This window comes from Rana temporaria, chromosome 3 (genome assembly GCF_905171775.1).
Source record: "Rana temporaria chromosome 3, aRanTem1.1, whole genome shotgun sequence".
Taxonomy (NCBI): domain Eukaryota; kingdom Metazoa; phylum Chordata; class Amphibia; order Anura; family Ranidae; genus Rana; species Rana temporaria.
In genome coordinates this window covers 218163642-218190353 of record NC_053491.1, presented here as the reverse complement: position 1 = coordinate 218190353, position 26712 = coordinate 218163642, and the positions used below count along the sequence as shown (strand labels likewise).

General features: G+C 46.5%; 1 protein-coding gene across 1 annotated transcript in view; it reads left to right on the top strand.

Annotated features, from left to right (window-relative positions):
• GLT8D2 (glycosyltransferase 8 domain containing 2) overlaps positions 1 to 26712 on the top strand; it is a 55423-nt gene that overhangs the window by 18151 nt on the left and 10560 nt on the right. The window contains exons 7-10 of the mRNA XM_040344253.1: positions 2807 to 2891; positions 13296 to 13408; positions 23298 to 23464; positions 26595 to 26707. Of these exons, the coding sequence (XP_040200187.1) occupies positions 2807 to 2891; positions 13296 to 13408; positions 23298 to 23464; positions 26595 to 26707 (478 nt within the window). The remainder of the gene's footprint in view (positions 1 to 2806; positions 2892 to 13295; positions 13409 to 23297; positions 23465 to 26594; positions 26708 to 26712) is intronic.

The window sequence follows — 26712 nt, the reverse complement described above, 5'->3', positions numbered from 1 at the left end:
ACACCAAATGCATTACACTGCCAATTTTCTCTTAGTTAAGGCTACTTTCACACTGGAGCGTTGCGGGGTGCTTTACCGTAATTTTTGCTGCACTTTTCGGCTGCTAAAGGGGTGCTTTTGAACCCCACTAGCGGCCGAAAAAGGGTTAAAACCGCCTACAAAGCACTGCTGCAGCAGCGCTTTGCCAGCGGTTTGGAGGCGCTGACCCTTGGTTTCAATGGGCAGGGGCACTTTAGGAGCAGTGTATACACTGCTCTCACAGCGCTGCAAAGATGCGGCTAGCGCACCGCTCCAGTGTGAAAGCCCTCGGGCTTTCACATTGGATTGAACAGAGAGGCACTTTCAAGGCGTTTGACAGCGCTATTTTTATTGTGCAAAGGCCTCAGTGTGAAAGTAGCCTTAAGTACATATGATGTATGAAATAGAAACACGTATTGCATACAAATGGTGAATGCTTGCAATTTTTCTATATGGCAGGTGTGCTAGACCTTAAATTTATTACAAATGTGTTTTATTTTGCTGTAATAGTCAAGTGTAACAGATGAATGGCCCGTACACACAATCCAAAAATCGGACGAAAAATACCACATTCAAAACGATTGTACGATAATCGGATTGTTGGTACAGAGCTTTCGAGAGCAGATTACGTCAGTTCATTCGATATTATCCGATCGGTCAAACACAAAAATTCTCGTATGATACCAGATCGTACGATTTTCCATTTAATAAGTACAGTTGTCGTCCGAAAATACATTACAACATTATGACATCACTCCTAATTTTTTATTCTGTCGTACGAGAATTTTCGTACCTTAAGTAACCTCTCTATTTTCGATATGGGACTAGCATGCAAAAAAAACGGACGTTCTGTCATCTGATTTTTGGATTGTGTGTACGAGCTATAAGGGTCGCCATACACGTTACAGTCTGAATGTACAATCATTGTACAATCAAATTTACATCTACCAAACTAATAGGTAATAGATCCTACTTGAACTATCCAATCAATCAGTAGATAGTTAGGTGGACCCTTCCAATACATACTTTTTGGTGGGTCTAAAGAAGATTGTACAATCAGATTGCATATTGTTCAGCCTAAAGCCTAGTACATACGGGCCAAATGTCAGGCGGTATCGGCTGTTTCAATAGAAACTAGCCGACATTCAGCCTGTGTGTACTGCAGCCGGTATCCAATGAAAAAGGTCTGTCAGTCAGCTCCTGATCAGCGCTCTCAGCCAATCGGTGAGAGCACTGCCCGGAGTGTCCTGGTGGGGGGGCTATCCCCCTTGTCAAAACACAAAAGCAGGGGAGGTTGCAGTACTAACATTGCATAGTACCGCGACTCCTCCTGAGCCTCTTTTTTTTTTGTTCAACCAGCGTGTTGAATGAAAGAAAATAACTTGATCCCTGTATCCACACACTCAATGTGGGTGGGGCAATCCCTCCCTCTGCCCTATTGTATTCTGACAGCGGGGAAACTACAAATAGTATAGGATAAGGTCATGTCATACAATCTTTTGGCTAGACTTTACCCCACTTTTTGACTTATTTTTGGAAGAGACTCATACATGGGAAGACAGAGAGCAAATGAACACATGGTTACCCTGTATTTCTTTAGGTAACCTGCAGACACCCATTGGATCACTTTATTTTAATGTGGATATTTTGGAACAGGTTTTTTTTGTCACTGATAATTTGGTGTATTTAGCGGCCATTACATTATTTCACTTTAAAGCCACTCAAAAATGTTCAATGCAATAGAAGCCTCTGAATACTTTCCTCTCCAGCAGGCGACCGTTCGAAAATCTGCTGTCTTCAAGCATTACAGACCACAGGAGTGTTGATGCTCTTACATCACTACATGATACAGTAATGGTATCAGGGGTCAAGTCCTGGGGAAAAAAGTGTGGGAACTCCCACCCAAGATGCACTCCCCCACCAAAAAAAAAAAAAAATGACATACTCATATGCATAATTACTAAACCGTATGGTTTTGTTTTTTTTTTGAGAAAAGAAGCAACTTCTTTCTAAATCCCGCGATAACTCGCGGCAGACCTCCGCAATGTCTCTTGGGAACAATGACAAAAGCTCCCAGGAGACATTGCGGCATCGAGAAAGTGACGGAATACCCGCACACTACCCTATGAATCCATATAGAGGAAGCGGCCAGTAACATAAAGGATTACTAAGGTTCGCCTGCCCCTGACAGTGACTCGAGCTGGGCATCGCCGCTTAGTGAAGGATTGGCTCGGGCGGCTCGGATGCTCTCGGCTGCTCTAGTCCTGCAAAGGGAACTGAGTTCCTGCTGTGAAAAAAGTGCAGGAACTCCATTCCCACGCATTCCCATAGGACTTGAGCCCTAAATGGTATCACTGCAGCATATAGTAGTGGCTAAAGCCTTGTACACACAGTGAGAATATAGGACGAATGATCGTCCGTTTTATTTTTAATCTTTATTTATAGAAAGTTTTTTCTTTTCTGAGAAAACAAAAAAATACATACAATTTTCTAATCCTGAGTACTAGGCATTAGGGGCCAAAGAGAAGAAGCATTTTATGTGTGGCAGGCAACCATGCATTCACCCAGGAGTGTTTTAGATGTAAAGACTGCTGGAGGCTGTAGTGCTTAAAGAGAGAGGATTTCAGACTTGCTACCTTACGAAGCAATAAATACTCAAAGGCTCCTATTACAAAAAGTTTAATTGATAAGCCTAATTGGAGCTGTGATATGTTTGTAAAAACTGTAATATTATTAGCAGTTTTATGGTTTCCTAATTTATGGATTTTGTTTTATTTTTTTCACAAAGCTGAACTTTGTGCGTTTCTACCTGCCACTGCTCACCCAGGAACACGAGAAAGTCATTTATCTGGATGATGATATCATTGTATTAGGTGGGTTTCTTTTTAATATTAATAACGTAAAGATCATGTGAATTATTGACTTTTATTTGGCATCTAAAACATCAGTTTAATGTCTAAGGCCCCGTACACACCATAGAATCTATCCGCAGATAAATCCCATCGAATGGGTTTCAGTGGATAGATTCTAAGGTGTGTACACTCCGGCGGATATTTATCCGTGGATATTTCCGAATTCCAGCAGATAAATATTTGTCGACATGCACAGAATATCTATCTGCTGGAATCGGATCCCACGGATGGATCCGCTCGTCTGTACAGACTCACCGGATCCATCCGTCCAAAGGGATTCCCCGCACGCGTCGTAATGATTTGACGCATGCGTGGAATTCCTTATATGACAGCGTCGCGCCCGTCGCCGCGTCATAATCGCGGCGACGGCGCGACACGTCATCGCCAGAGGATTTCGGCGCGGATTTCAATGCGATGGTGTGTACACGCCATCGCATAGAAATCTGCTGAAATCCTCGAGAGGATTTATCCGCGGATACGGTCCGCTGGACCGTATCCGCGGATAAATCCTCTCGTGTGTATGGGGCCTTAAAGGGGTTGCAAAGGTTTGTGGCTAGATTCACGTACGGCGGCTTAACTTTCCGCAGGCGTAGCGTATGTTATTTACGCTACGCCGCAGCAATTTAGATGGGCAAGTGCAGTATTCACAAAGCACTTGCTCCGTAAGTTGCGGCGGCATAATTCAAATGTGGAAGAGGTGGGCGTGTTTTATGTAAATTAATCATGACCTCACGTAAATGACGCTTCGAACGAACGGCGCATGCGCCGTCCGTGAAAGTATCCCAGTGCGCATGCTCAAAATCACGTCGCAAAAAGTCTATGCTTTCGACGTAGACGTAACTTACGTCCAGCCCCATTCACGGACGAGTTACGCAAACGACGTAAAACGTGAAAAATTCGATGGCTGTCCGACGTCCATACTTAACATTGGCTGCGCCATGTTTTTGGTGGTTTATCTTTATGCCTGAAAACACCTTACGTAAACGGCGTATCTTTACTGCGACGGCCGTACGTACGTTCGTGAATAGACGTATCTTGCTGATTTACATATTCTAGGCGTAAATCAGCGTACACGCCCCTAGCGGCCAGCGTAAATAGACAGCTAAGATACGACGACGTAGGAGACTTACGCCGGTCGTATCTTAGCAACATTTAAGCGTATCTCAATTTGAGAATACGCTTAAATATACAACGGCACGGATTCGGACTTACGACGCCGTATCTACTGATACGCCCGCCGTAAGTCTACCTGAATCTAGCCGTTGTTTATTTTCTAAATAGGTTCCTTTAAGCTAGTGCATTGTTCGTTCACTTACCTTTTCCTTTGATTTCCCTTCTAAATGTTTTTTTTCTTTGTTTTCTTTTTCGTTTTGAATTTCTCACTTCCTGTTACTCCTCAGTAAGCTGTCCTGGCTGACTAACCCCCAGCCAGAACGGCTCAGATGATGGGGGCAAGCTTACTGAGGAGGAACAGGAAGTGAGAAATTCAAACAAAGAAAAAAAACCTTTAGAAGGGAAATCAAAGGAAAAGGTAAGTGAACCAACAATGCACTAGCTTAAAGGAACCTATTTAGAAAATAAAAAATGAACCTTTAGCAGAGGTCCATCTTCATATACCCTCATGTCACATCCCTACCCCTTTTTTTTTTACCCCATTTCGCTATACAATCCTGGTTCTATGTAGCACCCACGTTCACTCTTTCATTTCCCCCCTTCTCATATCTATAACAATCACTTTCCCAACCCAACCCCCAATACACACCTGGTGCTTCAAGCATCTATAAGGGCGCAAGCCTACCAAACCTCACTGGACACTCAGGCCAAAGGAATTACACACGGTTGCCAAAAACCCTACTTGTCCCTCCCATCTACAAATGGTTCAAGCTACTTATTTCTTATCTCCAAGCCTAACACACTGGATGCAAACAAGGACATTTTACATGGGACGACATGGGACCATATCCAAATCTACTGCATGCACCCCATACTTTTCTAGAGGAAACCCTACCTTTTTATTAAGCCTGTTTATATGTGTTGTCACCTTACCTAATTCTATGCCTTACCAACGTATACACCCATCTACATACAGTATGTGCTGCTATATATAAGATTTATTTTGGAATGTTGATGTGCGTTTGAAAGTACAATAAAATACTTATAAAAATTAAAATAAAAACATGAGTTGCATAAGTAACGCAAGCGTCATTGCATGCTAAGGATAATACTTGCTTGTTCCAGTACGTTTCTGAAATAAAAAAAAATGGAAATTGTGATCATAGCAGCTTCTCTTAAAGAGATTGTATAAAGCATAATTGCAAGGGCCCAGATTCAGGTACATTTGCGCTTTATTTGCGGAGGCACAGGGCAACGATTTTGCCCTGCGCCCCCGCAAATATTTTGCGCTGCCCTCGATTCACGGAGCAGTAGCTCCGTAAATTGCAAGGGCGTGCCGGCAAAATTGCCCGGCGTAAGCGTGCGCAATGTAAATGATTCCGCCAGGGGCGGGAATCATTTATATTAGGCGCGCTCCCGCGCCGAGCGTAGAGCGCATGCTCCGTCGGGAAACTTTCCCGACGTGCATTGCGGCAAATGACGTCGCAAGGACGTCATTTGCTTCAAAGTGAACGTGAATGGCGTCCAGCGCCATTCACGATTCACTTACGCAAACAACGTAGATTTTAAATATCGCAACGCGGGAACGTGGGTATCCTATAGCATTGGCTGCGCCTGCTATTAGGATGTGTAACCTTACGCGAAACCCGACGTCCGCAAAAAACTACGTAATTTGCGTACGCAGGGCTCGCGCAACGTTGTGAATCGGTGTTAGTATGCAATTTGCATACTATACACAGATCACAATGGGAGCGCCCCCTAGCGGCCAACGCAAGAATGCAGCCTAAAATCTGCGTGGCATAAGAGCCTTATGCCACGCAGATTTTAGGCTGCAGTCGGCGTAGCAATGTTCCTGAATCAGGAGCATTCGCTACGCCGGAGCAAGTAAGCAATTGCGCTGTGTAACCTATGGTTACACAGGCGCAATTGCTTCTTGAATCTGGCCCAGTGTTTACAATTAAGTAATTTTTATGCTTTCTATTGTATATTTTTGTTGTTGTGTTAAGTAAAGAAGTTTGAAGAATAACCACCTAAATTATCCCATTCAACACAAGAACAACCACTGTCTAGCACTGCAAAAGAGCCAGCATATGTAAATAGCAAAAATGGTTGACACTATGGAAATACTGTATATTGTATAAAATTACAAACTTTAGACAGAAACAAAACATCAACACGTATACAACACCAATTAATAATAAATAAAAAAAAACACAGAATGCAATGATTTGCAAATCTCACATACCTATATTTCATTCACAATTAAAAATAGAAACCATCAAATGTTTAAACTGAGAAAAGATAAAATTTTAAGTTTGCTGTCGTTTCTTCTTTTTTGGGGCCCCCAGGTGGGTTATGCCATAATGTGCTAGTGTGCACAGCATATTAGCATATTATGGCAATGGTAGAATAGCCAAAAACTAAGTGCAGCAGAAGATGCAACAAATGGTATATTTGATTAAAATTAGCCAAATGGCTACTCACACTTTTACTCACACTTATATAAAAGATCAATACGCATATTAGTATATTACTGTGGTCACTCAGCGGGTCCCCGATGGATAGTGGTGTGTAGATGTTAACACGAGAGGAGAGGAACATCCATCTCGTTGTCTCGGAACCAGCATGGAATGTACTCGGAGTCGCATTGGAAGTGACATCAGAACATGGAGATAACGTTTCAAAGTATCCACTTCTTCATCAGATCTAAATGGCAATAACATCTACACACCACCATCCACCGGGGACCTGGGGACTTGCTGAGTCACCACAGTATTATACTATTACATGCCTATTGATCTTTATATGAGTGTGGGTAGCCATTTGGCTGATTTTAATGAGTGTGTTTCGGTAGCCTCTCGTGCGCCATTCTGTTTTGTCTTAGCGTATTTAGGCACACTAATGCCGCGTACACACAATCTTAATTTCCGACAAGAAAAGTTCGATGTGAGCTTTTGGTCGGAAATTCCGACCGTGTGTAGGCACCATCGGACATTTTCTGTCAGAGTTTCCGACAGCAAAAATTTGAGAGCTTGTTCTCAAATTTTCAGACGGCAAAAGTTCTTGTTGGAAATTCCAATCATCTGTATGCAATTCCGACGCGCAAAAATCCTATGCATGCTCAGAATCATTGAACTTATTTTTTCTCGGCTCGTCGTAGTGTTGTACGTCACCGCGTTCTTGATGGTCGGAATTTCCGACAACATTTGTGTGACTGCGTGCATGCGACACAAGATTGAGCCAACATTCAGGCCAAAATCCATGGTTTTCTTGTCGGAAATTCCGATCGTGTGTACGTGGCATTATCTGTCAAACCGTGCCATCCAGCACTGCGCTATGATCGATCTGGCAGGTCCCAGGCGCTCCCATCTTCGCTTAGTCTTCATTCCAGGTTCTGTGCCTTCGGCAAATAAATTCTTTCCTGACTGACTCCATGGCAGCCTACGTGTGGGTTAATCCCGCCTCCTCTCCAATGTGATAGGACCCCATACCCATAAAAGTTAACTCACCAATAGTCTCAGTGTTCCTTTTTTTTCCTCCTCCATGGATCAAGGTCATATTTCAAGGAATGAAAAGAGCACACTTTAAAGCGGTGCAGCTCGGATCCCAGCCATGGGCGGGTGGAGAGCTTGCCCAGCATATCTGGTTGTGTGCTGTGGCGTGTGCTGAAGACAGGATTCGGCTGGCAAGGTCCATCTTTACTTTTACCTCCATGGCAGTCGCCTATTTGTTTATATATGTTGTCTATCGTTTGTATGTGGCGGCTGGAACGCTTCTGCGTTCCAGCACGCCTGTGGCTTCCTGGTTCCCCATCGCCTGAGCCCCGCGCAATGCGCTGTACCCACTCCCGGAGCGAGGCTTGGTCGCGCATGCGCAGTCCGTCGGTTCCCGCGGCGGCCGCGCAGGCGCCGTGGGTTCGCGGTCCACTGCGCAGGCGCGTACGTGGAGGACGTGTGACGTCACCGGCGGGCCTTTTAAAATCAGCTGCTGGCCTGTGTACATTGGGTTTCCCTACAGGCGAGCAGCTGATTGACCGTCTGTGCTACTCTGCTAAAGCTGTCAGGTCAGTGAGAAATCCTTTGCTTCTGGCTAAATTGATTTTACCATTGCCTTGCTGTGTACTTACTACATTACATTGTCTATTCCAATTGATTGTTCATTTATGTTCTATTTTAATTCTAAATTTAATTTATTTGTATGCATTCATTTTATTTAATTGGTTCTATTTATTTATTTATTTATTTATTTATTTAAAAAAAAAAAAAACACACAGATGAAATAAGAATTTCTTACTCTTAAAGGGGCAGTATACTCATGTTCTTTTGTATTGTTCGGCACCATAGGTTCCTTTTTGGTTCCGAATTAGCGTCACCCTTTACACGCAGGTCCGGGAATTATGGACCAGTCACCATCTACAGGCGGCCAGCCCTCACGCACAAGGTATGTGCGGGAAAGGGTTCGGGTTAGGGGCTGCTAGTCACATTTTCATGTGTGTTGACAGTTTCCTCCCTAAATGTTTTTTATTTAGCCCTTCCAATCCAGAACCGGAAGACCTTGCCAGACCGCAACGCACTTCTTCTTCTTCAAAGTCGAGGTCCAAGCGTAGATCTCCATCTACTTCTTCCCACCGGAGGAGAAGCTCACATTCCTCCTCAAGACACCGTTCCCACCGCCATGATAGTCGCTCTGATCGCAGAGCCTGCTGGGGATGTGACACTCGTGTCCCTGAGGGCAAGTCATTGTGCGATCGATGCTACGCCCATGCGGTCAGGGAAAAAGAGACTGAAGGTCATCGTATCGGGTCTCTGGTGGAACGTGTGGTTCAACGAACTCTAAGAGAGAATATGCCCCACACGCAGATTCAGACCAACACTGACGGGTCTGTTTCTCCAAACTTGGAGATCCTCGAAGATCCAGGTCCTTCCCGGCCTCAAGCCTCCACTCCGGCTTTTCCTGAGGGTGACCTAGAGAGTGACGAAGAAGGCTTAGAATTTGACTTCGCGCAGGTGACGCCACTCGTCAAAGCGATTAAAGAGGCTCTCTTATGGGAGGAACAACCCGCTTCTCCAGCCAAGCAGAAAAAATATTTTAAGCGCTTGGGGAAAGAACGCCCTACGTTCCCGTTCCTGACTGAACTGAAGGGTATCTTTGAAGAGGAATGGAGCAAGGTGAAAAAAAATCTTCCATGGCTAACAAAGCCTCAAGGCTCTATCCCTTCAAACAGGAAGAGGTCAAATATCTGGAGAATGTTCCTCTAGTAGATGCGGCAGTAACGAGACTAGCTAAACACGTCACACTACCTATTGCTGACTCCGTCTCTTTCAAGGATGGCCTGGACAGAAGAATGGACCAGGACCTTAGAAGAATTTATGGCCTAGCAGGCACAGCGTGCAGACCGGCTCTAGCCTTAGTGGCGTTATCAAAGGCCATGGAAGCCTGGACGGAAAACGTTGATTCTTTCCTCAAAGGCGTCTCTGAAGAACTAGCCAAGAACTCAGCCACTGCAGAGCTAAAACTGGCGGTCGCATTCCTGGGTGAAGCCTCTGTTGACCTAATCCGCCTATTAGCTAGGATTATGCTTTCTTCTGTGACCGCGAAAAGGGCCCTCTGGCTACGCCCCTGGGTTGCTGACCCATCATCGAAGCAGAACTGGTGCAAGATTCCCTTCGAAGGGTCAACCCTGTTTGGCAACAAGCTGGATGATGCCATCTCCAAAGCCACGGGTGGCAAGTCTGGTTTCCTTCCTCAGGACAAGCGCCAAACAGGAAGAAAAATACCTCAATTTCGGCGATACAGCCCGGACCGCGCTAGGGAAGCTCGCGCTTACAGACCTGGCGGAAACTACAGAAGGAATTGGAGCAGAGGTAGAGGTTCCTACCGCAAACCTACTTCAACTACTCAGGCGTCAACTGGACGCGACAAGGGGAAATCTTTTTGAGACAACGCCCGCCCAAGCGGATCGTGTGGGAGCTCGTCTACTCCTTTATCGGCACGTCTGGGCGGCCTCAATCAAGGACTTTTGGGTCATCAAGACCGTGACCTCAGGACACGCATGGTCCTTTTCCAGTCCTCCCTGTCCAAAGTTTCAAGATTCAAGGGGCGGTGATACACGTCCCAAAAGACGAACAGTTTCTTGGGGTGTACTCCCCTCTCTTCTTAGTGCAGAAGAAGAACGGTACCTGGCGCCCAGTCATAGACTTGACATATTTTAACAAATTTATAACACACAAAAAGTTCAAAATGGAAACTCTATCAACCATCCAACAAGCAATACAGCCGGGTGACTGGATGATTTCCATGGACCTAAAGGATGCCTATTTCCACGTCCCAGTAGCAGCAGAGCTGCACAAGTACCTCAGGTTCTATGTCAACCAGGAACACCTTCAGTTCGTGTGCCTACCCTTCGGCCTAACAACATCCCCACGGGTCTTCACCAAAGTTCTTTTGGCACTGGTAGCTCTCATCAGGCTGAAGAAGATTTGTTTGTATCATTATCTGGACGACCTCCTGGTCCTGTCCCAAGACAAAACTCTTCTCTTGGCACAGAGGGATCAGGTCATCTCGACCTTGTTCGAATTCTGGTGGCTCCTGAACCTGGCAAAAAGCCATCTAGAGCCAACTCAGTGTCTAACCTATCTAGGGGCTCAATTCGACACGGTAAGGAAGACCATCTCTCTACCAGTAGAGAAGATTCCGGTAATTCAGGAGAGGATTTCCCGGGCCTTGAGTACTCGCCATCTAAGAGCTCATCAATGCTTGAAGATCATTGGGACAATGGTATCCACAACACCAATGGTGAAATGGGCGCTATGGAGGCTACGTCCCTTCCAATCCGGCTTTCTCAGGCAGTGGAGGTCAGGGAGCATGAGTCAACGGATCCACATTTCAACGTCAATGAGGGGCAGCCTCTTCTGGTGGCTTCAACCGAAGAATCTGCTGAATTGTCACTCTATCGCTCCAGTTTCTTGGGTCACAGTGACGACAGATGCCAGTGGCTCCGGTTGGGGGGCCCTGTGCGGCACAAGCATGGCGCAAGGCAGGTGGGACGCTCGCATCCACAATCCAGGCTCGAACACCCTGGAGCTTCGAGCGGCCTGGTGTGCCCTACAGTCCTTTTCACAACTTCTGAAGGGAAAGTCAGTAATACTAAGGATGGACAACACCACAGCAGTATCATATGTCAAGAGACAAGGCGGGACTCGGAGCTCTTCCCTTCTTCAGGAAGTCAAGCCCATTATGAAATGGGCCCAAATGAACCTGGTCAACCTGACGGCTGTTTTCATTCCAGGCATTCAGAACTCCCAAGCGGATTTCCTGTCACGAACTCAGGTGGACGTCAACGAATGGTCTCTCCACGATCAGTCCTTCCGTTGGATCTTGTCCCTGGGAGTCAATCCCCAAGTGGATCTCTTTGCTTCCCCGAACAATGCCAAATTGAAGAAATTCTACACGAGGGGTTACTACAGCCAAGCAATCGGGACGGATGCCCTAACGGATCGGTGGTGGTTTCAGAGGGCGTACGCCTTTCCCCCGATCCCAATAATTCTGAAATTCCTGAAGAGACTTCTAGCGGAAGAAGTAGAAATTACAATGGTGGCTCCATACTGGCCGAACAGGCCATGGTTCCCTCTTCTGGTCCAGCTGAGTCTTTAGGACCCAATTCTAATACCATTCAGACCAGACCTTCTCTCCCAAGGGACACTCCTCCATCCCTGTCCGGCTCAAATGAAACTAGCGGTCTGGTTCTTGAGAGGGAAAGGCTAGAATCCCTTGGCTGCGCCTCTCGGGTGATCTCTACCCTTATGAGCTCAAGGAAAGTAAGCACAAATAAAGTGTATGGTAGAATATGGTCTAAATTTGTGGAATTTTCTTTAACCACAGGCAGTTCTTTCAAGAACCCAGAAATCCAAAACATCCTAAGCTTTCTTCAATCAGGGCTAGACCTTCCCTTGTCTGTAAGCTCACTAAGAGTTCAAATCTCAGCACTATCAGCCTTCTCTGGAATTCCTTGGGCAGCTCATCCACTAATCAAACAGTTTTTTTGTGGAGCTTCAAGACTGAGACCTCTGAGGAAGCCAAGATTCCCAAATGAGATCTCCCGCTAGTACTTGACTTCCTGAATGGACTTAGTATGTCGGGGCCCTCCCCGTCCTCGTTGAAGAACTTTTCAGCCAAAGTAGCCTTTCTGGTCGCCATCACCTCGGCCAAGAGAGTGTCTGAGATCGGTTTTCTGGGTCACAAGGAGCCGTTTCTCACCTTTTTTCCAGACAGAGTGGTTCTGATACCTATGCTGGGCTCCAAACCGAAGGTCTCGTCGGTTTTCCATGAGAATCAGGAAGTAGTTCTCCCTACCTTTAAAACCCCAGATTCTGACGAGACTCACCCTCTGGACATGGGCAAGATACTCACTGAATATCTTCAAGTTACATCTACATTCAGACGTTCTGATCACCTGTTCATCCTGCATTCAGGCAAGAACAAAGGGAAAAAAGCATCTTCAAGAACAATCGCATCCTGGATCGTCCAGACGATACAACAGGCTTATTGTGCAAAGGGCTTGGCTCCTCCGCAGGTGGTAACAGCTCACTCCACCAGAGGGATGGCAGCTTCCTGGGCAGCAGCCCGTCATGTGGCGCCAGACGTCATTTGTAGAGCGGCCTCCTGGTCTTCTATAAACACCTTTATGTCCCATTACTGTGTTGAACCTGCAGCACTTTCTTCTGTGAATTTTGGTTTATCAGTCTTGTCGGCTGACGGGACAAATTAAAATATATTTCTGTTCAGCATACCCACCCGTGTGTTTGGCTAGTTATTTCCCACACGTAGGCTGCCATGGAGTCAGTCAGGAAAAGGGAAAATTTATTATCATACTTACCGTAATTTTCCTTTCCTGATGGACTCCATGGCAGACGAAGTTCCCACCCTGAAATTATGGAGTCGGGATAGTTACGGAACACTGAGACTATTGGTGAGTTAACTTTTATGGGTATGGGGTCCTATCACATTGGAGAGGAGGCGGGATTAACCCACACGTAGGCTGCCATGGAGTCCATCAGGAAAGGAAAATTACGGTAAGTATGATAATACATTTTCCCTTTTCATTGCGGAAGATCGAATCTTTCATCTAAACAAAAATAAATAAAAAATCACCCTTGAAAAGACTTTACATTTTTTTTAGAATTAGTTTAAATACTTTGCTTGCAAATCCTCCCTTAAAATATACTCAACTATTTTTGTTTTCATCATTCACAGGTGATATTCAAGAACTTTATGACACAAAATTATCAAGGGGGCATGTTGCTGCATTTTCTGATGATTGTGACTTACCATCACTACGAGAAATTGCCATGAAAATAGGAATACAGGTACTAGGTCAATGTCCAAAATTCACAGTTCTTTAAAAGGATCTAACTTATTTTCTTCCTATATGATCCTGTTAATAGTGCATTCCTTCTGCTGTTGAAAAACTCCTTCTGTCATGTATTACATAACTGCTAAGGGTGGGTACACATTGTCGTTGGCTAATCCAGTGATAGTTTCAGCATGTTTTGAAAGTGCCATTTAGGCCGCGTATGCACGGTCGTTCCAAACCGATGAGAATGGTCCGACGGGGCATTTCCATCGGTTCACAGCTGAAGTGGCCTGATGGTCTGATGTATGTACACATCGGGTTTTCCGATGGGAAAACTGCGAGGAGAGCTTTTGGCTGGGAATCCCGGCCGTGTGTATGCTCCCTCGCAGTTCTTCAGAAGGGAAAACTGCCGAACCCGCCGTGTAGCAGAAACTGACATTTTGGGCAGTTTTCCTGTGGGGAAAAACTCAGATGGAGCATAAACACGGTCGGGATTCCCGATGAAAAGCTCTCATCTGAGTTTTCCCGACGAGAAAACCGATCATCTGTACAGGGGGAAAAGTAGAGAGCAGGTTCTCGGTTTACCACTCGGGATTTCCGACAGACCTTTTCCCCTCGGGAATCCCAGTCGTGTGTACTAGGCATCACTGTGATAAACTTTTTAATTCAGACCTGGAGGTTGGGCTAATATGAGTGGTGGATACTTTACCTATCCAAAACTCCCTTAATGCAGTACCCCCCGCAAAAAAAAAAAATGCAATATATTTGTGGTGACCAGGGAGGGTGAGTCCCACGGCCACACACATGTGCTTGATGGTTAGCTACTTGGTTCTTGGGGCTAGGAGCCCAGGGTCAGGTGGTATTAACCCTTAGTGAGGGCCAGATGGTATTAACCCTCTCTGTCACGTGACGCCACTGTAGTCTTGGTATACCCCGGGAAACTACAGCTCCGGGGGCCTCCGTATCCCCGCTAGTTAGGATGGTAATAACACAGTCCACAACAGGGGGTTAAAACAACAAAGGCTTTACTGGCATGAAGGCAGGTGTCAAAATCTTCACAGCTTTAAACAGAGTGTCAAAATGTTCTGCAGGCAGTCTCTGGATCACACAGCTGATAATGCTTGAGCTTAGTTGATCATATACTGTATATACTCGGCTGCAAAAGCCGGATAGTAATTCAGGGCCTATGCTTAACTAGGCTGAAAAATAGATACACTTACTGAAGTGTCTGTAGACTTGAGGCTTTTCGCCGGAATAACGGATTGATCCGATAAATGAGCTGAAGTACTGGTTCTGTAATGTTTAGGGATACTCCACTCTTTGCTGTATTTTATCCTGGAGGCTTCAGGCCTGCACTGCTTTTCTGACTGTGTGTTGCTCTGCTCTGCCAGGAACTGAGGGAAGCATTAGACTGGCTTAAACAGGAAGTACAATCCCTTATAAGGGCCTGATGAGGCTGAAGCTCATTGGTTGAGAGCTGTGGGTCATAGAGACTGCCTTGTAGGATAACATAACACAATAAGGTCTTATCTAGCATTTAATCCTCCTGACTCTAATACACTGACTTAACATGAGATGGTTGACTAAACCTCTTAAAGCTATACACACCTAATAAACGTATTATCAACCATAACAGTATATAAATCACATCATAACTATCTGAGTCCCTGCAGGGGAGATCCCACAAGCCGAGAGCCTCAATCTGACAGGGACTACAACAAATACCTGTACTGGGACACCACAAACCCCACCACTAAACAGAAGTCGTCCTCGACGATTAAGGCACTGATGGATTGAGGAATGAGGTGACCTTGGGGCCACTAGAAGTCCTGAGGCATTTGTACACCAATGTCCGTTCCAGGTTCTTTGGGAAAAATAAACATATAAGAACAGGATCATATGATAAGTCCTGAGGCATTATACACATAAACGTCCCTTGCAGGCTTATTAGATAAAGTGAGATCATTATTTTGTGCAGGGTAAGTGGTTATCTGGGTCCCAGACAGAATACATATCTGTTAAACATTATCACTCAGTTTTGAACAGTATATTATTGTTAGATCACACTTTCAAGACTGAGCAGGTTTTGGATTGGGCTGCCGGAGGCTTTCTACCCAATGCCTTGGCTACTGGGGCCCTTAGGCTATTAGCTCTTCTCCCCAGAACACACTTTAATATTTGCTAGACATTTTTATTCTATGTCTGAAGTACATAATTAGACATTTCTTATAGGATACCCTTTTCTTTTTGTAGTGCTTAAGTGAGGGATAGGAGACTTACTGGCCAGGTATGTTCCTATACACTAAATAAGGTAAGTAGGTAACTAGTGACATATTAGTTAGTAATGATGTATACTTGAGATGTATACTAACTGAGGTGTATGTAGTCTATCTACATATATTGTAGGTATAATTAATGGATTAATCCCTATATCTTGCTGGGGGATATCCGAAATTAGGTCTGGCGGATCTACGCAACACCATTTCTGAGCTTTCTGGAGCACTGTTTTCTCCTTGAACACTTGCTTCTTCTGGACTGACAGCTGCACCTTCATCTTGGACAATGGGGGCCTGTGATGGCTCTTGACTTATGGAGCTTTCTCCCACATTAGAAGGTTCTGATGGGACTGCAGCAGGTGAGCGGATGGCTGGAGTAAACTCTGGAGCTTCTGGTGCCAAGACTGAGGTTGATGGAATGGAACTGATTGGCACATAACCAAAGAAGACGTTTTGGTCAGAAGGGAAGAAAGGATCATCTTCGAACATCAGGAGTGGCCTCTCAGGCTCAACTGGCTTGGTGGGCCGCACTTGTGCTGGCTGAACTGGAGGTGGAAGACTTGGTGGTGCAGAAGGAGGCACCAACACAGGCAGGTTCCCTTTGTGACACAGCTTGATCCGGTTTCGGTGGACAACTTGTGGTTCATATCCGGCTTTTTGAACTGAGTAGACATCAGAGTCCGGGTAAGGGATGGAAATCACTGTGTATGGTTCAGTTTCCCAAAGGGAGTCCAACTTATGGGTTCTAGGATGCTTCTTCAGCCAGACTTTATCACCAACTTGCAACGGCTGGGCAGAGGCATGGCGGTTGTAGTCCTGTTGCTGCCTATAGTGTGCCTCGCCCATCTTTTTGTTGACTATCTCTCTCGCTTCCTGAATCCTTTTCTGATGTTCCGAGACCCACTCCGAAGAGGCTTGAGGGGAGTGGTTGAAAGGTGCTTGAAGTCCAAAGACCCTGTCTTTAGGCAGTTGACCGTGTCGGCCCATCATGAGGTAAAATGGAGTATAACCAGTGGAACAGTGGATAGTATTGTTGTAGATTTCCAACAATTCAGGCATTAGTTGAGGCCACTCTTCAGGTCGGGATACAGAAGCCGCTCTCAGCATGTGGATAAACACCTGGTTGATCCTCTCACAGAGTCCATTCCCTTGCGGATGATAGGCAGTGGTCCTGAGTTTCTTACAAGCATGGAACTGGCACAATTCTTGAAACAGTTGGGCCTCAAAGGCCGGACCTCGGTCGGACAAGACAGTTTCAGGACATCCAAGTATCTGTACCCAATGGGTGTAGAACTTCTGGGCTGTCGTCTGGGCTGTTAAGTCTTTGACTGGCACAACCACTACCCACTTGGAATAGTGATCCACCATGGTGAGAGCATATGAATACCCGGACCGGGTAGGTGACAGCTTGACATGATCCAAGGCGACCAATTGGTTGGGCCTCTCGCTCTGAATGGAATGGAGGGGTGCTCGCGCATTCTTGTGACCATTCTTGGTGATATTGCAGACTGCACACTCACTGCACCACTTTTCAACGTCGCTCCTCATTCCAATCCAGTAGAACCGGCGTCGGATGGTGGCTTCTGTTTTATGGACCCCAAAGTGTCCTGACTGGTCGTGGTAGGCATTCAATACCATGGCGGCATCTCTCCGAGGGATCAGAATTTGGTGTAGCCTTTCACCCGACACTGGGTCCAAGAAGTTCCTGTACACCATTCCTTTGTGCACAAATAGTCTTTTCCTCTGACGCCACAATCGCTTCAATTCGTAGTCATTCTGGCCCCGTCGTAACCGGGGAGGTACTCTCCTGGTCAATAAATACTCCTGCAGATCTCCCATAGTCTGACTTTCTTCCTGTAGGGTCCTCCAGGTATACAGGTCTTCCTGGATTGCTTTAGACCCAGATTCACTCCCCTCACGGGTGACGACCACATCCTGATTCACGAATCTTTGATAGAAGGGAGGCATCTCCACATCTTCCCACTTGTCCTCCACTGGGGGATCTTCGCCAGGAGCCATGCGTGATAGCACATCCGCATTAATATTAGACTTGCCACTTTGGTACTTAATAGAGAAGTCATAGTTGGCCAGTCTGGAGGCCCATCTTTGCTCAAGGGCACCTAGTTTAGCGGTGTTCAGGTGAGCCAGGGGGTTGTTATCGGTGTAGACCGTGAATGAGGTGGCTGACAAATAGTCCTTAAATTTTTCGGTGACTGCCCACACGAGGGCCAGGAGCTCTAACTTGAAGGAACTGTAGTTAGAATCATTCTTCTCAGCCCCTCGCAGATTCCGGCTGGCGTAAGCTATCACCCTCTCTTGTTTTCCCTGCATCTGGGACAACACTGCTCCGAGTCCTTCGAAGCTGGCATCTGTATACAGTCGGAAAGGCTGAGTATAATCCGGATAGGCCAGGATGGGAGGCTCTGTCAATAGATGTTTTAGAGCCTGGAAGGCCACCTCTTGCTCTTTGGCCCATTCCACAGGCAGCTTGCCATTATAGTTCCCCTTCGCCGTGCCTCGCAGGAGAGAGGTCAATGGCTCTGCAATTTGTGCAAAATGAGGAATAAAGCGGCGGTAATATCCTGAAAATCCTAAGAAGCTCCGAATATCCTTAACGGTGCGTGGGATAGGCCAATTCTTGACAACTTCGACTTTAGCTGGATCAGGTTGGACCCCTTCGGCACTGACGACGTGGCCCAGGTAATGTACTTGTGGCTTGAGTAGGTGGCACTTGGAGGGTTTGACTTTCAGACCATGCTGGATCAGTACTTGGAAGACGTCGGACAGGTGAGTCAAATGTTCCTGATAGGATTTGGAATACACAATCACGTCATCCAGGTAGAGTAGGACACTCTGGAAGTTAAGGTGTCCCAGACATCTCTCCATCAGCCGTTGAAAGGTAGCTGGGGCATTGCACAGCCCAAAGGGCATACTTTTAAATTCGAAAAGACCCATGGGGGTGACAAAGGCTGTTTTCTCCCTGTCTTCGACGGCCATGGGCACCTGCCAGTATCCGCTGGTCAGATCCAATGTAGAGAAGTAGGCCGCAGAACCCAACGCGGTGAGTGACTCCTCAATCCGGGGGAGAGGGTATGCGTCTTTATGGGTGATGTCGTTCAACTTCCTGTAATCAACACAGAAACGGATGGTCCCATCCTTCTTCTTAACTAACACCATGGGTGCTGCCCAGGGACTCTGGCTCTCTTGTATTACATCTGCCTCCTTCATGTCGGTTAACAGTTTCTTGACGGTTTGGTACATGCCTGGTGCCACAGGCCGATGCCTTTCCTTGATGGGGGGTTTATCGCCGGTCAGGATTCGATGCTTAATCATGGAGGTTTTTCCAAAATCGGTTGGGTGTTTGCTGAAGGCACTCTGGCACTCCTTCACCACCTCGATGACCCCTTCGACTTGTTCTGGTGGGGTGAGAGATCCTCCTATTTGCAGTTGGCGCCACCAAGGTTCTGGAGAATTTTCGGTAGCCCCTGACACGGTTTGGGCACTCAGCTGTTGGGCCGCCTTCCGTGAAGAGAGTATGTCACTGGAGTCCAAGAAAACAAGTTGGGCCACTGGAGTGTACTTTGGTAGGGTGGTGGCTATGCCGGACAAATTAACTAGGCGGACTGGGACCCGTCCATTCACCACCGTCACTAGGCTCCTTGCAGCTCGGACCAAAGGAAAATCTTCAGATTGTATGGGCTCCAGTAAGGCCTGATAGTCCTGATTCCTTACACCAGGGCGCGCCCGACACCACAAAATTGTCTCTGTGTTCGGCTGCAGGGTCACGGGCCTCATGTCTTGGATCCGAACTTTACCGATTTCTCCTCTCCGGTTCGCGAACTTCTGTTCTGCTTTTAGAATTTTGAGATGGTGTTGCGCAGTCCTCTGACCTGAGGAAGACATGTGGGGGAGAGAGGCATGCAAGGCATCCAAAATATCACTGAAGCAATGTCTCATTATATTCATCCCCAATATAAACTCTGTGGCCCCTGGTACCGTGACATTAGTGACAATTATACCTTGACCTCTAAGTGTGTGACCTCTCAGCTGAATAGTGGGCTCCCAGTACCCATGTCTGGGAATTGGTTTCCCGTCCCCTGCCAGGACACTAAAATCCATATCATCTGGTTCACACAATGAATCGACATTCCAGTACCTATAGAATAGGCCCTTAGAGATGGTAGACACCTGCGAGCCTGTATCAATCAGGGCCTGCAGTTGGACACCATCTATGGTAACATTTACATAGGGGCAGGATGCAATGTATAAGGACTGTCCTGAGTAAATTGGCTCTTCTGCTGGACCTGTGATTCGTTTTCCTGAGGGCCGGTCCTCGACCTCAGGGGACGCCCGTTTAAAGCCCAGCATTGCATCTTCCAATGACCGGGTTTGTCACAGAAATCACAGTAAGGCCTACTAGATGGTCCCGAGCGAGGCCCGCTATAACGGGGAGGAGGGGCAGGAGTAGGTCTCTTAGTCTCTGGAGGCTCTCTAAGTACCCGAGTGGTGTGATTAGCCAACTCCTTTACCACTTGGGTAAGCTGGGCAATATCTTGTCTAACCTCTTGAATCTCAGTAATTGTAGTGGAGGCCGGGGTGACAGCCACGGGTGCGGGGGCTGGTGGTAACAGTGGTGCAGGGCACGCCGCCGCACCCATGGGTTTCGTTTTAGGGTCAGGATGCTCCTCAGGGCTTGCCCCCTGCTCTATAACTTGAAGGGCTAGGCGCTTAAAGGCAGAGAAAGACATATTGGGGTTCTGTACAGCTAACATCTTTAATTGCGCCTTGTCCCATTTATTTTGGACCCCTTCTATGAATCTATCCATCAATAGTTTGTTACCCTGGTCAGGGGTGATATTGTCCAGTTTCTGGACTGCCTCCAGGGCATTCTGCAAGGCTACTGCATATGCCCTTAGTGTTTCCCCCGGCTTTTGTCGCCTCTCGTACAGCCTGAGGCGGACCTCTGAGGGTGAGTGGGACTCAAATACCTGATGTAATCCCTCGAAGATCTGATCTACTGTAGTCTTCTCAGAAGTGGGCCAGGTACGGACTTCCTCACGTGCAGGTCCCTGCAACTGTCCCAAGAGCAACAGCACCTGTTGGTTAGGGGGGAGAGAGTAGAGAGAGAAAATGCTTTGGAAGCTCTCCTGGAAATCCTTGAGGGAAAAGGGATCCCCTCTGTAGTTAGGCAACACAGGTTTCCCCAGGTAGAATGGGGGGGCCCCACTGTCATGACGTCGCACTGAAGGTGATCCCGGAGGGGTAGCTTGTGCAGGAGCCGCAAGAGGGTCTGGTACATCACCTGCATCTGGTGATCTTGGGGCTGACATGTTGTAGCCTTGTTTGAGTGCGCTGTCACTTTAAGAAACTTTGAGAGCGCTGTCTTTGAGTGCGCTGTCACTTTAAGAAACTTTGAGAGCGCTGTCTTTGAGTGCGATGTCGTTGAGTGCGCTGTCTTTGAGTGCGACGTCTTTGAGTGCGCTGTCTTTTATTGCCGGACACGTTGCTATGGCTGCGCCCGGTAACTTCCTTTTTTTTTTTTTGGTCCGGTCAGCAATTGTTTCCTCCGTGCAACACAGAGTGGATTCTCTAGTTCCGGCTTGCACACTGAAGAGGCGTCACCGCTGGGGCTTGACTGGGCAGAGCTGCGACCGCTCCCGCGCGCGGGAAATGCTGGAAACAATTTAACCCCTTCAGGTACAGACTTTCTCCACTTAACAATGGCAGCTAACAGTCTTTCCTTCACCTCCCCCACCACTTGTATATGCGCCTCGCTGAGTAAATTACTTTCAATGACACAGTTCAGATTCTGGGGGGGGGGGGGGGACTTGCTTTAGTGGCTGAATGGTTAAGGCGTACACCCGTATCCTGTTCGTGACGCCAGAAAACGATGTGGTGACCAGGGAGGGTGAGTCCCACGGCCACACACATGTGCTTGATGGTTAGCTACTTGGTTCTTGGGGCTAGGAGCCCAGGGTCAGGTGGTATTAACCCTTAGTGAGGGCCAGATGGTATTAACCCTCTCTGTCACGTGACGCCACTGTAGTCTTGGTATACCCCGGGAAACTACAGCTCCGGGGGCCTCCGTATCCCCGCTAGTTAGGATGGTAATAACACAGTCCACAACAGGGGGTTAAAACAACAAAGGCTTTACTGGCATGAAGGCAGGTGTCAAAATCTTCACAGCTTTAAACAGAGTGTCAAAATGTTCTGCAGGCAGTCTCTGGATCACACAGCTGATAATGCTTGAGCTTAGTTGATCATATACTGTATATACTCGGCTGCAAAAGCCGGATAGTAATTCAGGGCCTATGCTTAACTAGGCTGAAAAATAGATACACTTACTGAAGTGTCTGTAGACTTGAGGCTTTTCGCCGGAATAACGGATTGATCCGATAAATGAGCTGAAGTACTGGTTCTGTAATGTTTAGGGATACTCCACTCTTTGCTGTATTTTATCCTGGAGGCTTCAGGCCTGCACTGCTTTTCTGACTGTGTGTTGCTCTGCTCTGCCAGGAACTGAGGGAAGCATTAGACTGGCTTAAACAGGAAGTACAATCCCTTATAAGGGCCTGATGAGGCTGAAGCTCATTGGTTGAGAGCTGTGGGTCATAGAGACTGCCTTGTAGGATAACATAACACAATAAGGTCTTATCTAGCATTTAATCCTCCTGACTCTAATACACTGACTTAACATGAGATGGTTGACTAAACCTCTTAAAGCTATACACACCTAATAAACGTATTATCAACCATAACAGTATATAAATCACATCATAACTATCTGAGTCCCTGCAGGGGAGATCCCACAAGCCGAGAGCCTCAATCTGACAGGGACTACAACAAATACCTGTACTGGGACACCACATATTCATACCTCCCAACATTTTGAGATGGGAATGAGGAACACCTACTAGCAAAGGTATGTAGGCATAGAACATAAAGGAGAATTAACCCCCCAAAAAAAGGTAAATTAAATCCACAAGGGACTTTTTACCACTACTATTCCTTTATATTGATTTTTAAAATTTACAAATGCAGAATGGTTTGGATGAAAGGTTTAGCACTGGGAAACACCTTTTGAAAGAAAGAAGTGCATTTTATATACAACTATATAGGTCAGACCAAAATGAGCGACAAATGAGGAGGAAAGAGGGACAGAGGGACTTTGTTCCAAATCAGGGACAGTCCCTCGAAATCAGGGACAGTTGGGAGCCCTGTATATTGTAGCTTACCAATTGCTAGATGTGGTGGCTCCATTTGTTTCTATTTGTCTCTTTATTTTCACATTGTGATCCGACCATTCCTTTACCAGGCCAAGCTGTCCAGAAAAAGTGGTACCTTGAGGAATGACACAAACAATTTACGACTAACGGGTGTCAGATTTTATTGATTTGTGTTAAACCTTTTTTACAAAATGCCATTAACGTGGAGCCCTAAAAAAAAAAAAAAAAAATGTTGTTTTAATTAGTTGCCTGAGTTTCGGATTTATCAATAGGTCTGGAGGTACATGGGCAGCAGAAGTATTTAACCACTTTAGGCTTTAGACAAAGATACCCAACAAAACATAAATGGTGTTTGTTTGCCAAAGCACAGTGGTCATTAGTCATGTGTCTTCTCTTGCAGAACAGTTTAATGGGATTTCTAGACTACAGGAAGAAGTCTATTCAGAAGCTGGGCATAAGCCCTAGCACTTGTTCCTTTAACCCAGGAGTATTTGTAGCCAACATGACTGAGTGGAGGCAACAGCACATCACAAAGAAACTGGAAAAATGGATGAAGAAAAATGTGGAGTAAGTCACCTAATGCATGCCAAAAAGCCCCAACTTTGGGAAAATTATCCCTTGAAGTGGGAATGTGCCCACACTCAGGGATGGACTGGCCATTGGGACTACAGGAAGTTTCCCGGTGGGCCGATGGCTCAGTGGGCCAGCTTCAGTGACAACGGACTGCCGCCCCCCTCCACTCCTCTGTCTTTCCCTCCCTGCAGCGCTCACCTGGGGGGAACAGAGGAGCAGGGGGGACGACAGAGGATCATGGGGGGAGGGCACAGACAGCTGGCTCAACAGCTATGGCCTGGGAGTTTCTCACTTCTACCTAATCTTGTCCCATGGGGGGGGGGGGGCCGAACTGATTCTTTGCCCCGGGTGAAATAATGTCTAGCTTCCCCACTGGTACTGCCTATAAGGGGAGCAGTACCAGCCCTTCTACTCTAATAAAGTAGAACGGCTAGTGGCTAGTGAAGGGGGAATGGGGGCTTGGGTGGCCAGGGGGGGGGGGGGGGTGCGGGAGTTGTCCGGCCGGCAGGGGAGAGACCTATCAAAGTGGGACAGTCTGGATGAAGTCCAGGGCCAAATTTCTGTCCCAGTCCAGCCCTGCCCACACTGCATGGGTTAAATGCTCATTTAGTCTAGGGAAGAGGAGAAGCACTTACTTAAACCTCTGCCCCCCTGGTAGACAGCTCCACCCCGTGCTCTGTGGTTGGACTGTTCTTCATCATCATTAGGACATCGGTGGAACCTGCATCGGTCTTGAAGACATCAGGACCTTAGAGCACTGGAGAATGCAGAAGAAGATGTTGTGGGAATTTGTCTATCAGTGCGGAGGAGCAGAGGACCAGATAAGTAGATCTTCTTTTCTATGTCGCCTAGTCCTAAATGAGCAATCAATACATGCAGTGCCCGAACGGCTCCACTGCAAGGGATCATATTTAGGTTTCCCAGAGTTGAGCTTTAATACATGTCATGTCAATAACAACATTTAAACACTTTTTAATCAGAGTATAGCATCAAGTCAATATAACTCCTGGAATATTGATTTGGCCAGTTAAATAGCAGAGGGGATTGTTATCAGATTCAGCTGCTTTGGTGTTAATGAAAGTAACAACAGGTGCATTAGATGAGCAAAAATGAGACGACCTCCAAAACAGGAAGGGTTTTACAGGTGGACGCCACTGACACTTTTTTCCCCTACTGATCTTTTCTGACTGTTTTTGGTAAGGGTCAGTGTCACTTCTAGTAGCATGTAAATGTACAGTATATATTCAATGTGAGATCTAAGGCACTGCTGCCTCTGATGGCTAGATTCAGGAGATTTGAAGTGAGATTTGGTGATGTCACTACTGTGCACACTATTCTTTACTCTACCAAAATTGCTGCCTCCATACAGACACAGTGCAGAACAAGGCATGGGCAGTAATAGGAAAAGATCAGCTTTAGAGAGACCACAGTCAGTACTAGTGACTAGTCCTTTGTCCTCTGTCTACCTTTTTAGGCACAGTGTCCTGAGTTTAGTTTTTCTTTAAGTGTGTTATGTGTCATGTGTTATGTTAAGGCAGCGTATTTATTTTTAATGGACTATGAACACAGTGCAATGCATGTTTTAATTGGCATCATTTGGAGCCTCTCTTTCTATTTTTTGTTCTGGGAGAGTACCCTTCAGTGGCGGCTGGTGCTCCAATTTTGGGAGGGGCAGCAAACAAACCATCTGACCCCCCCAAGTTCGGTCGGTCGATTTATGAAACCCCTAATGGAGCAGCCCCCACTGCAGTGATCGCCACTGGAGCGACCACAACTGGTACCCTTTATCCTTATGGATCAAGAGAGGTGGGAAGCAGTGGTGTATTTAGGTTTTGTGCTGCCCTAGGCCTGACTAAACACATGTACCCCCTAATTAAAATATGGCCCACCCATTCCTGTCAAGGCCACACCCATTTCCTGTTAAAGATCAACCCCATCTGTAAACTATACCCCTTCTTATTTAGGCTCCACCTTTCCTCTTAGAGCTCCACCTCTTCCACTCTGTACATTAAAAGTGGGTATCAAGTGGCCTCATAAGTGGCCATCAGTGCAGCCTATCAGTGCCCATCAGTGCTGCCTTATTAGTTCAGCCCTATCAGTGCAGCTTAAGAGTGCCACCTCATCAGTGCCCAATAGTTCAGCCTTATCAGTGCACATCAATGCAGCCCATCGGTGCCCCTCAGTGCAGCCCCATCAGTGCCCATATCAGTGCTTCCTTATCAGTGCAGCATAGCCTCATTCGTGGCCATCAGTGCAGCCTATTAGTGCCCAGCAGTGCTGTCTATCAGTGCTCAATAGTACAGCCTTATCAGTGACAACCAGTGCAGCCTTATCAGTGCCCATGAGTGCAGTGTCATCAGTGCAGCCTTATCAGTGCCCATGAGTGCAGCCTCATCAGTGCAGCCCCATCAGTGCCCGAATCAGTGTTGCCTTATCAGTACAGCCTCATTAGTGCCCAACAGTGCAGCTCCTTAGTGGCAATCAGTGCAGCCTTTATCAGGGGCAACCAGTGCAGCCTATTAGTGCCCATTGGTGCTGCCCATCAGTGCAGCCTTATCAGTGCCCATCAGTGCTTGAATCAGTGCTTCCTTACCAGTGCCCAACAGTGCAGCTTCTTAGTGGCCATCAGTGTGGCCTCATCAGGGGCAACCAGTGCAGCCTATTTGTGCCCATCAGAGCTGCCTATCACTGGGAAGCCAGATGACATAGGAGTCCTGCATTTTCTTTATTGACACAACTGAGTATTGACCTTTATACATGCGAGGTCCTCCTATCTGGTGAGTCTCCAACATCTAGTGGCGAATTTTGCGCACAGATTTCTTTATAAAGTGATTGGTCAATCTGCAGAAGTGTTATGATAGTTATTGAGAATATGGTAGGTGAAAGGCAAATGTACCACAGTGATTTTGGATTTTGATAGTTTCTTTTATAGCGCTACAATTTACATTTAAATTGAACAAATCACATTTGTTTAAAACACATGCCCCCGGAGGATACCGTGCAGTGAATGTTTGGTGAATGTCACATTTCACTGCTTTATAAATGTACTTTGTAGTGAGTGTGAAAAAGATCAATCGCCAGACAGTTTATTAGCAACACTAATAATAATAATGCTTTCTTTCAGAGAGAATCTATACAGCAGTACTGTTGGAGGAGGTGTCGCTACTCCACCCATGCTTATCGTTTTCCACGATAAATATTCCCCAATCACTCCAAACTGGCACATCAGACATCTGGGTGAG